We start from the raw sequence: 12,605 nt of genomic DNA, 5'->3' as shown, positions 1-12,605 counted from the left end.
GCTTGCTGTCCCGGGATGAATGTAGAGGAACATTCTGCTCACGTCGAGTTGTACCTCTAATACTTTTAAAAGTTGTTTAAAGAAAGAAGGTACCAAGTGAGCTTGTTGCCTGGGATAATGAAACAGGTAAATAGGGCACTTGTTACATAACAGGGCTACTTGCTATTAAAGGCGAGGGTATTTACTGGTATTCCAGCTTAATGCTTGTACAAAGGAGTCATGTAAGATTTGTGCTTAATCCTCATACTAATTGTTCGCATGCAGAGCTTTTACTTTTTTTTTTTTCAGGTCAGTGACTCCTTTTAAAATAGCTCAGATTTCTCCTACGGAAAAAAATACATAGAGGCCTGCAGAAATTTACATATAATTTCAGGGATTCGTTGCTGCCTTGAACCGCAGGAATGAACGTGAAATTAAGAACTTCTGGTTTAGCTTTCATATTGTAAACGGGAAAGAACATAGGCAGTGGAGTCAGTTTGTTTATCTCCTGGCTTCACTGCAAGGGTTTGTGCAGAATGCTAATCTGTTTCTCAATTTCTTCACGTATAAAGTGGAGGAAAACAATTTGGATCATGTGTGCTAGTGAGCAGAGCTGTGCATTTTGAACACACCGGGGCCAATATGCAGTAGCCTTTTAGAGACAAACTTTGAGCTCTGATGAGGGAAAGGAACATGTCTTATAAGAGGAAAGAACAGCATAGTGAGACTGTTTCTCTTTTGCTTTAACTTATTTCTAAAGTTAATCCTCACTTTAAACATGAGCAAGAGGGGGTTTGTCCATTTGAATTCTTCTAAGTGTTCTTTAATCTCTAGTTGCCTAAAGCAGCCTCTATACTGTTCTTTTAGCCTTAGTTCTCCCTTAAATGCCAGTAAGCATTCATCTGGGGGGAGGGTGGATAATGGGGTAAGGGTACCTTCCCTGTGAATTACCAAGTATCAGTTGTTTTAGCTTTTTTTTTTTAATTGCATGTATGTATGTATGTATTTAGTTAGTTAATCTCACCCAAGGATATTTTTTATTGATTCTTAGAGAGAGTGAAAGGGAAGGGAAGAGACAAAAAGAGAAACATCAATGTGAGAGAGAGATAGCGATTGGTTGGCATGAGCCCCGACCGGGGCGGGGATGGAGCCTGCAACCCAGGTACATGCTCTTGATTGGAATTGAACCCAGGACCCTTCAGTCTCAGGCAGGTGCTCTATCTACTGAGCCAAATCCGCTAGAGCTTTCTTTTCTTTTTTTAAAGTATGTTTTTATTGATTTCAGAAGGGAAGAGAGAGGGAGAGAAATAAAAACAAATGATGAGAGAGAATCATTGATTGGTTGCCTCCTGCACGCCCCCTACTGGGGATGGAGGCCACAACCCGGGCATCTACCCTAACCAAGAATTGAACCAGTGACCTGTTGGTTCCTGGGTCAGTGCTCAACTGCTGAGCCACACTGACTGGGCTAGTTGTTTTAGCTTTTTAATACCTCGGTGGTGAGTGAAAATGATGAATTAAGATGCTTTTTCCCCCCCTGAAAGAACCTGGTACAGTAGCAATCAGCATACCTCTCAGGTCGGAGGGTGGGCCGATTGAAGAGTAAGGAGGAGAACATGCTGGGGACATCTCATTCTTAGTCATGGTATTGTGGGACTAGGTGAAAAGGAAAGCTAATCGTCACGGGAGGTAGGCATCCTCCCACAGAGAGAAATTTGGGTGGAGAGGAGGAGGAGACAGGCTGAAGAAAGACTTTGCTGAAAACAGCCTGTGCGTTCTCAGTTCTATGTGTCTGATGTTGGTTAATAGAACCTCAACCATAATCATTTGCTGCCTGTTTCAAACTTGTTCCATAGGTTTTCATGGAAATTTTTCCTTAGCTGCACTTGCTAGTATTTATGTATTTTTCAGCTGTCATAGCTACTACAAAAGAAAATAATGAAATATGAAAAGACTGCTGAGGGATTTTTCTCTTCACAGAGGATTACTGCTGTCTTGACTCCCAAGACAAGCAGTTTCTAGTAATGGCAGGACCTCAGCTCCACCAGGCTTTGTTGCCTGTCAAACCTTGATTCTGTCGCCAGATTACAAGTGTCATTTTTCCAAGAGCCCACATCTCACACCGGCCTTTTGTTCTCCTTCCCCCCGGGGTGTAGATTTCCTGCGTCATACGAGCTTCAGGTGTATTTGAGAGGCAGTTCAGAGTAGTAGAAAGAATGTGGATATTGGCGTCTCATAGATAGAGATTCGGAAGTTACTGTAGCCGGGCCTCTGGGTGGATCGATGGGGTAAGAAAAGTACACATAGGCTTTGATTGCTATATTGTTCACAGAACCTGCAGCGCTTTGCTTAGTTAGAAAATCTGGCAATTTGAAGAAGATGCAGCCACCTAGCATTTCATAGCTGAATTGCTCTCCGGGCACATCAGCTTTCTCTGCACATCTGGGCACGAATGTACGGGAGGTGCTTCCAGCATATGAGTAGATAGCAAGGGGGACCCAGACATTTCCTATACCTGCTCTGTGGGTCAGAGCTGGGGCAACATAGGGATTTTTCCAATTGATGGTTAACCAGGAAAACCAACCAGCCAACATATGGCCTACAAAAGAACATTACAGCATAAAGGAAATGGGAACATATCATGAGTGTTCAGATGGAAGGCTCTCTGAGTGTAATTTTCTTTAAGAAACGAATGAGAAATCAAGAAGAGATTTTCCATTTGTCCTTTAAAAGATCGAAGAAGGCAGGCTTATAATGAAATTAGAGAAGGAAGCAGCAAGGAGAAAAATAGGTTTAATGAGTATGTCAGTCAGGTTTCAGCCAGAGAATCAGAACCATTAGGGGGAACAAGTATGTATTAAGATTTATTACAGGGAGCCCAGCCGGTATGTCTCAGAGGTTGAGCATCGACCTATGAACCAGGAGGTCATGGTTCGATTCCCGGTCAGGGCACATGCCTGGGTTGTGGGCTCGATCCCCAGTAGGGGGCGTGCAGGAGGCAGCTGATCCATGATTGTCTCTCCCTCTTCCTTCCTCTCTGAGATAAAAATATATTTAAAAAAAATTTATTATCGGGAATAGCTTGCGTGATTGTGGGGGCTCACTAAGCAAGCCCCAAACTCACCAGCGTGAGCCAGAGTGTGGTCCTCAGACAGTGGGAAGGGGAGACGGAGCAGGATGGAGCTCTGGAGCATAGGCACCGCCAGCTCCCAGACACCGGCTCCCACAGGCGGGTTCTCTCTCTCCCGGGGAAACTCAGCCCTGCCTTCGAAGCCTTCCAACTGCCTCAGGCCCGCCCGGCTTCTCCAGGATATCTTCCTTATTAAATGAACTGATTAGGGGCTTTAATTACATCTGCAGAAAAGCCATCACAGTGAGGGCAAAGACGGACAGGGAATTGGCTGACATGATGCGAGGACATCCAGCATCCCGTGGCATAATTCAATTCAGACGGGGACAAAGGACCCCATTGACATCAGAGGAAATGCAGTTAGTGGTCTGAAAACACAGTTGAGTAACTCTCAGAAGAGAGGAAAAATACAAAGGAACATCAGAGGAAAAATATATAGGTACAGAGGGGAAAGAACAGAGATCAATCCTAAATTGTAGGTTTAAACTAGCATTTAAACGGATGCAAAAGGAACAAAATCAATAACTCTTCCTGCTGGATCCCATGTTGTGACCAAAATCCACTTTTTAAAGAATATGTATATTTGTATTGATTTCAGAGAGGAAGGGAGAGGGGGGGAGAGAGAAAAAAATGATGACAGAGAATCATGGATCAGCTGCCTCCTGCACGCCCCTACTGGGGATCCTAGCCCATAACCCGGGCATGTACCCTGACCAGGAATTGAACCATGACTTCCTGCTTCATATGTGGACTCTCAACCACTGAGCCACACCTGCTGGGCCACCCACTTTTTTTTTTTTGGTAAGGAAAAGAATGTGTGTGGAGCCACCCTTATAAATTAGCTCATAGATCAGTTCATAGAACAGGTGTATTAAATTGGAATGTGGAGAAGGCTTGATCCTCTTGTGGAACTGTCTCCTATTGGAGATTTTGCTCCTCATTGTTTTTTTCTAACTTTATTTTGTTTTCCCTTGAGAGCTGTTTTTCCTCGGCCACTACAGAATTGTTCATGTTGTACGTTGTGGCCTTAACTTTAGGATCTTAGGTACTTGGAGGTCGTGGTGTTCACCCACCTCGCCTTTTTGTTGGTTTGCTTTTTTGTTTTTCACCTTCTCCCCTCGCTTCTTCACATCGTCTCCCCCTCTGCAGATGGCGGCCCCCGGGAGACATTGATGCATTTTGCCGTGCGGCTGGGCCTGCTGCGGCTGACGTGGTTCCTGTTGCAGAAGCCAGGTGGCCGAGGAGCGCTCAGCATCCACAACCAGGAAGGAGCGACACCTGCCAGCTTGGCCTTGCAGCGGGGTTATCACAAGTTGCACAAGCTCCTGACCGAGTAAGTGCTCGTTCTCCCTCCCCTCCCCTCCCCTCCCCTCCCCACCAACCCCACCCCTGGCTCATGATTGTACCACCCACTTGGCATCTCGGTGTGTTTGCTCCGTGCCTTGCCTTCTGCTGGAGGCTTTGTCCGCCTGCTCCTGCCTCACTGTGAGTGACACACGTAAGTCACACCACCATTTCTCTCCCCTTTGCCTCCTGCCTGCACTGCTCTCGCCTTTTGTTATAAGTCTTGTCTGTGGGGGTAGCATTCTATTGCCAGGTGTCTAGTCGATCCCTGTCTAGTACAGGAGGAAGGAGTTTTCCGGTGCCATACCTTTTTTGTGGTATGTCTTCAACACTTGTAAGAGTTAATTAGAAGTGAATACTTTAATATAACTGCATGCGGGGAATGTACTGAACCACGGAGGTTAGGTTTGAATGTAATTTCTGTGAATAAAACCAGAGCAATCGTCTATTCGTATGAATGGCAGTAAAAAGCAACCGAGTTGTCTTGGAAATCGCTGTAGAATAGCGTGTGTGTGTGTGTGTGTGTGTGTGTGTGTGTGTGTGTATTCGGTTGTCATACAGACTGACTCTTCCGAGAGTTTTCTGAAGAAAGGCTATTAGTTAAAATACTCGAAAATAAATGCATTATAGCAGGCAACATGTTTCCATTGGAATATTTATAAAACGCAGAAATTTCAAGTACAGTTTTTATTGAATATGTTTATTGTGTTATGATCATTGTCATCTTTCTGCTCCGTAACTGAAGAATGAACCTTGGATTTCTGGTCTTTAGCAATTGAGGGCTCCTTGTAAATTAAGTCAGTATTCCCTAATTCTCAGATGTTTTGCTCACGGCAAACTTCATTTAGTTGCAGCTCATAGTTGACTATTTTTAGCTGTGAGTGTGGGACAGTGTACAATGGCCCAGAAGAGATCTCTGAATGTAATGCTACTAACTGTCATATCAACAGCTCTTTTGCTTGTTTCTGCTTTAGGTGCTACGCTTAGAGCTTTCCCAGTCGAGCCAGACAGAAGGTTCTTTGCAGGAAGCTTTGTAATGGGTGCCGTAGATACAGTGACGGTAGGAGGGGCGCCCTTCATCTCAAATGAGCGGTGGCTACTTGAGCTCCCCTACGACAGTATTCCAGAAGCGATAGGCTCCATTCCCCCGTACTTCCCATCTGGCCAGTGATTGGATTCCCTCTGCTGCTTGCCTCACGGCCTCCGGAAGACAGGCCTCGTTCCAGTAGTTGAAACCAGTGACTTACTATAACTATTAGGCGATTTCAATGCAGTTCCCCTAACTGTGTTCTTGGGGCCTGGAGTTTTTGCTGGGAAGCAGGGTTGGTTAAGGATTGCCATCCAAATGGGGAAATGAAGCGATTACAACAGCTGCATTATATGCTGGTGAGGGTGTCACAAGACCTATTGCAGCACAGCTTAAAGGAAACTAGAGTGTGTTCTTGGAGAAGAGGTCTGGCTTGCTTCATGGTGCCTCCCCTGTTACTGTGTGAAGACCACTCATTCCACAATAAGAAAGGGAAAGAAAGGGGAAGCCAGATTCGGAAACCTTCACAGAGGCCCGCATGAGGAGAGCGTGAGCGGTGCTGCAGGTCCAGCCCGACCTGGGATTCTGCTGGCTCTTCCTCTAGGCGTCGGTTCTGTCACCTAGAAAAAGTGCTGGGTCATAATTAGCCATTTAAAAAGCTTGGGGGGTGATTTTTCTCAATCCCCTAGTCTTACTGTGGTATTAGTAGACTCTGCTAGAATTTCAAGGAAGAGTGGGTTGCTTTGAGAAATAAATGAAAGAATGCTTGGAGAGCCCTAGCTGGTTTGGCTCAGTGGATAGAGTGTTGGCCCACAGACTAAGGGGCCCCAGGTTCGATTCCGGTCAAGGGTATGTACCTCAGTTGTAGGCTTGGCCCTGGTCAGGGTGCGTGCGGGAGGCAACCAATTGATGTGTCTCTCTCACATCAACGTTTCTCTGTCTCTCCCCCTCCTTTCCACTCTCTCTAAAAATCAATGGAAAAATATCCTCGAGTGAGGATTAACAGCAACAAAAGAATGCATGGAGAGTGCATAGCAGAGTGACTGACAAAAATATTCTCCCTTATTGCCCTTTTCTTAATTTTCCTCCTTTTCCTCTAGGTCTGTATCAGTTTTTCATCCATTAAGGAAATTTTTCCAAAATCTTGAAATATTTCCAGGCAGCATTTGGATGTCCCTACTTGATAAGAGTTTGAAATTATTCCCAAGTGTAATAGATATCACTTTAAAAGAATTAGTTTGGCTCTCTGACACAGGCTGTGATGTCTCGATGACTCTGGGTTGATGGCGCAGGGAACTCTAGGTCGTTAAGGAATCATTTACAATGCGGCCACCATTACAAAAGGAATACTTCTCGTAAGGATTTTAACTGTGGAGTATTAACATAAAAATGGCGAGATATTTCATTTGTCCAAAGAGCGAGTGCCAAAATGTTTGTCCTCATAACCGTCTCATTTTCAGTATCAGTTCAACAACTCTTTATTTATCGAATGCCTGCAGTGCATTGTTGATATGTTATACCTAATATTTCATTTCACCCTTATGACACCCTTTCTTATGTAGGCATTATATGTATTTTACTGATGAAATCTGAAGGCTCAGAGAACTAAAATGACGAGCTCAATGCTTTATAGAAAAGTGGTCAAGCTGCTGTTACATGCACATCTGTGGAATTCTGAGGCCCGTATTATTCCCTCTACAGAAATATGACAGATGCAGGAAGAGGCCCCTGGGATAGAGTATGACTGGCACGTGATGAGGAAAAGGCTCTACGTTCTCCATTCAGTCCTAGCCTCTCCTTGCCTGAGGGGAACGGAGTCTCAGTACCATAGTTTGACGTTTCTGTTACCCATCAGATGGGTTTAAACGTATTGTTGGTTACACTTGGCCAGTCTTTTTGTATTTCATTCCTGTGACCATTGAATGAGTGAGTAGGGTAGGTGTTACCCCTGTTTTGTAATTGAGGAAACTGAGGCCAGAGAGATGAAGTGAGTTCCCAAAGTCCTAAGGCTACAAGTAACAGAACCAGGCCCAGGATCAAAGGCCAGTGGTCTGCCCAGTTTGGGATGACACGTGTGCACAGAGCGCAGACCCAGCCTGGCAGACCCTAGGCCGTGCGTCATGGTCCACTGTGGTGGGCGATGGTGGCCCCTCTCAGAGAGTTAGTGTCTCTCGTTTCTCAGGTCCTTCTTTGGACACATTTGCACTTGAAACCTGGGTTCAGGTCAGAGGGTAGAGCAGCTCCTCAAGTGTACGTATTTCACAATGGAGCCGAGTGCAGTTGAGCAAGATGTTCTGTTAACATAGGGCTTGCCTCCTTATGGTCCCTGCAAGGACTCGACAAGTGGGTCCTTCGTAGTCCATCGGGTGCATGACCAGTTTGAGCCTTTGCTTTTCCTCAGGGGAGGAAAGAATGAAGTAAATGTACAAATGTACCTTCCACATAATAGCCAGGGTTTTTACAATATGCTTTACATTCATCTAGCTTGACTGACACCCATCTGTCCATCTGTCCATCCGTTCACTTATCCATGTATTCATCCACCCATCTTCCTGCCCTTCTTTCTCACCATATGATCGGGTCTCTGTCTCTTGGTAAAGATACGGTGCTGGAACTGGGTGGAAACTAGAAAGTGGGGGAAGGGCAGTGGCATTTATTAAATAGTGAGTATCTGTACATTGGTGCTTTCCAAGTATTCTCATTAAAATTTCTCAGCAGACATCGAAAGTGTGGTCAGATTAGTACAGTTAGTGCTGTGCTCCACAGATGAGGAGAGAGACCCAGAGAGGCCGCATACCTTGCCCAAGGCTACGTAGGCAACAGTTGCCATGGTTCACAGGCCTATTCTTTTTAAGGTTTATTGATAGAACTTTATGAGCAGTTGTGTTGGGTGACATTGTCAGTCTTTTAACGAAACTGATGCCGCTGATTCATAGATCTGGTTTTCAATGACTTGTTTGGCAAATTTCCCACTGAAGCATTTTAAGAATTTTGATATTTCCTAGTTTATTTGTGTGTGTGTGTTTTCAAAGCCATTCAAATAATAATTTCAGGATTTCTCTATCTGGCAGCATGCTGGGAAATGACAAAAGGCACTTTCTGAGGATAACCCTTGTATTTATGTAACAGGAACACCAGTTGCCATCTGTATTTCTGCTCGGCATTTTGCATAAATTCTCATATATTTTATCCTCTCCCCAACCCCTAGGGTAGTGATGGCGAACCTTTTGAGCTCGGCGTGTCAGCATTTTGAAAAACCCTAACTTCACTCTGGTGCCGTGTCACATAGAGAAATTTTTTGATATTTGCAACCATAGTAAAACAAAGACTTATATTTTTGATATTTATTTTATATATTTAAATGCCACTTAACAAAGAAAAATCAACCAAAAAAAAAGAGTTCGAGTGTCACCTCTGACACGCGTGTCATAGGTTCGCCATCACTGCCCTCGGGGGTGGGCATTTTATCCGCCTTCACCAGATGACCGCCATAGCTGGCAAGTAATGGAGCAGGAATTGGAACGAGGCTGTAACTCCCCATGGACTTTGTCACACTGTCTGGACTTTCTGAGAACATGGGTTGGTGTGGGAAGTGGGCTGCAGCAACAAAGCCGTTCCATAGTCTTGTTTTCCTTCAGTCCACTTCTCTTCTCTCCCTGCTGTACGCAGGCAAATGGCCCAGCCTATGAATGTTTCGGCCTCAGAGGTTTTCTTCAAAGAGTTGTGAGGTTATACATCTTAGCCAATGAGAACACATTCTCCATGGCAACAGCGTGTGGTTTTGAAAATATTTCTGACTTCGCGATAGACCTTAGTGGAAGGAAACATGAACCTCTGATAGGACTTGACATTTGCCTATGAGCAAATGAAGGATCAGTTGGCACCTTCCATCCTCTGAAAAGCACAGACCTTTAGGAACCATCACACATTGGTTGTTGTTGTTGTTGTTCAATTTTGAAGTTTCCTTGAAGTCATACAAGTGACTGGAAAATTTTACCTGCATTTATTATTAAGAGGAGTAAAAATTATTCTTTTTTTTTTAATTTAAATTCTTTATTGTTTCAAGTATTACATAAGTCTCCTTTCCCCCCCCCATTGACCACTCCCCGGCTGTCCCCACCCCCAAAATTATTCTTTTTAAAAATAAGAAAAGTCAATGGAAAAAATATCCTTGGGTGAGGATTAACAACAACAGAAGATTGAAGGGGAGTGTGCTTGTGAAGTTCTTAGGAATGTAGCATGTCCCTTTATTTGGAGACCCAGGAAGGAATATTCATTGGCAATAAGGTGACCCCCAGCCGTAAGTGAATGTGGCATGGCTGCTCCACATCAGTTTCTGACATACTTTTGCCAGGTCAGTGCCACCCCACAGCTGTAATGCTATCCCTTGAAACACTAGGGAATGAAAGCCCCATTTTCCCTTTTTCGGGACTAAATAGTTTAGGATGACACCTGTGTAGTTGCCTGACAGCTACCTCCCAGGCTCCTGTGCTTTTTAAATTTTTAATGTCTCATACTCAGAAACTTCTTTCTTTTCTGTTCATTAGAACTACAGCAGCCAATACCATGTAGTCACAGTTTGTTGAGCACTTTGGGAGGGCCATGCACTACGCCAACCCTTTACATGCATCTGATCTCACAATAAACTTGGTATTCTCACTTTACAGATGAGGGCATTGAGCTTCAGAGAAATGGAAGTAACTGCCCCACTCCCCTTCCCCCCCCAAAAAAAGGGGGAAGAGAGAAACCATCAGTGCTAAAATTTCTAGTGAATTTGCATGTGCATGAATCCACAACTAGCCTAGCAGTGAGTTCCCCACAAACACCTAAGATCGTGAGTAGCCTCCTGTTCATTTTAGGGTGTCACTGATTCCCTCCTCTCCAACCCCCCTCACAATTTAGCTTCTCCTGCTCCATTTCAGTGGCGTTGTGGTGGAGTTGGTAGGACTCCTTGAGGTTTGGCACTGTGATGGTGATGTGGTTTCGTGAAAGATACTGCAGTGGCCCGCAAATAAGGAACTAGGTGCTGCACTTCCTGTCAGAGGGAGACAGCAAAACACGCCTTTGGGCAGGGCCGACCTGGCCGCGGCTCTCCACCCTTAAAGCTGCAGTATGCGGCACGGACCCAGGTAGAATGGGCTTGCGATACTCGTGGTGTGTGGGCAGCCGCAAGTGAGTACAGACTGACACCTTGTTGATCTGCGTCGTCTATTCTCTGACATTCGATCTGACTTTGTTGTTGTACCTCAACAGATGTGTCTTTGAACTTCTCCCCTGAATGACTAATGCTGTTAGTACTAGAAAACATGGGTTTTTTTTCTGCAGTTGGTTTGACAGGGTTTTACAATATGTTAACATCAAATTTGAACTTTCTCGTGAGATACACCATGCTGGACAAGGTAAGAAGCAGAGGCTGGTTGGCTGTTGATTGTTGCACAGCAGTTAGGACACTGGAAAGTTGGTTGGCGTTCACTCTGGGCTTATTGGATGTTATTGTACCACTTACATAAATCTTCACTTTCGGAACCAGATGTGGATACTCAGTTTGGATGCTGTAACCCCAGTGTCTGAGGAATGGCCTCTTAATTGTGGCTTTCTACAGTTAAAAACTTGCTATGGATCCTGTAAAATTTATGATAACAAAACCTAATTCACATACCTGATGAGCTTCTCATACATATTATGTCAGACTTACAGTTTATGTTATTTGAATGTGGTCAGAGTTTGAAACTACTATAGTCTAGGTATCACTGTGGAAGTGGAAAGCCTGGGTACAAATTCTGGCCTTTCATGCACTGGCTTTATGTTTTAATGGCTACGTAATAGTCTGTAAGTCTGTTCTTTAATTTAACAAACTGCCCTCTCATTACCGACTTGGCTAGGTTGCTTCTAACTTTCAAGACTATTATACTTAAAGTTGCAGTGAATATTCTTATACATAGAGCTCTGCCAGATTTTATTAGTACTGAACACAGCAGAAAATGTACTGGCCTCAGTGTTACCTCAGCGAGGTCTTCCCTGACCCGCCGTATTTAAAATCGCAACCCTCAGACCTGCTTTATTTTTCACGTGGCTCTTGCTGTCTTCCAGAATCCTAGGTGTTTTATTTACCTGAATGCTCTTGTTCCCCTTGCTACGGGCATAAGCTCCCGCAGGACACGGGTTTTGGTTTATATCACCAGCACCTACAATAGTGCCTGGCATGTGAGTACTTGCTGAATGCGGGGGTCTACCCAGACCTGCCGACAAGATAGGTTGGAGGAGTGTCGGAGTTCATGGAAGAATTGCAGTGGGAGAAGAATTGCAATGGATAGTCTTTGGTCTCTAGGCGTGCTAGGAAGCAAGAAAGGGCCACAGGGACAGTGAACTGGGAGCCTGGAGGGTCAGCTCTTGGAAGTAATTATAGCAACAGAAGCACATTCCTCTGGCAGGAGATCATGGGAGAGGTAGATGGTCAATAGGTGATTGTTGCAGAAGGGAATTTCCCAAGGTTTACATATTAGTGGCAGGGTTAGTAGGGAACTAATTTTGCTGGGAAGGGACTCTATCACTTTTTGTTTCTGCCTTAACAAAGAGCCTCCTGAGTGGTGGTAAGTAGAGCAAGTTATGCCATCAAAGGCTTTTTTCTTATTGGAGAACTAGAGGGCCAGTGGTCCAGTGCACAAATTCGTGCACAGGTGGGGTCCCTCCACCTGGCCTGCGATTGGGGCCAGCCAGCTGGGGGGAGGGACCGCGGGAGGTTGGCCAGCCGTAGGAGGTTTGCTGTGGGAGTATATTGAGCACCAGGGGGCAGCTCCTGCGTTGAGTGTCTGCCCCCTGGTGGTCAGTGCGCATCATAGCAACCGGTTGTTTGGTCGCTTAGGCTTTTATATCTATAGATGTCTCTATGCGCTAATCTCAGTAAGCAGATATGCCAGTAATGTCTGTCAGACAATTAAACAGAGTTAGTGACATTATAAAATCAAACTTCAAAGTTAAATTTACAGCCCAGCCTGAGTGGCTCAGTGGTTGAGTGTCGACCCAGGAACCAAGAGGTCACCAGTTTGATTCTTTGGTCACGGCACATGCCCAGATTGCTGGCTATGATCCCCACTAGGGGAGGTGTAGGAGGCAGCCGATCGATGA

General features: G+C 44.9%; 1 protein-coding gene across 1 annotated transcript in view; it reads left to right on the top strand.

The window, feature by feature from the left end:
* LOC106699517 (A-kinase anchor protein 13-like) overlaps positions 1 to 12,605 on the top strand; it is a 93,015-nt gene that overhangs the window by 74,511 nt on the left and 5,899 nt on the right. The window contains exon 5 of the mRNA XM_014468064.2: positions 4,259 to 4,442. Within this exon, the coding sequence (XP_014323550.1) occupies positions 4,259 to 4,442 (184 nt within the window). The remainder of the gene's footprint in view (positions 1 to 4,258; positions 4,443 to 12,605) is intronic.

This window comes from Myotis lucifugus, unplaced genomic scaffold (assembly GCF_000147115.1).
Source record: "Myotis lucifugus unplaced genomic scaffold, Myoluc2.0 scaffold_425, whole genome shotgun sequence".
Taxonomy (NCBI): Eukaryota; Metazoa; Chordata; class Mammalia; order Chiroptera; family Vespertilionidae; genus Myotis; species Myotis lucifugus.
This window is presented reverse-complemented; position numbering and strand designations above follow the sequence as displayed.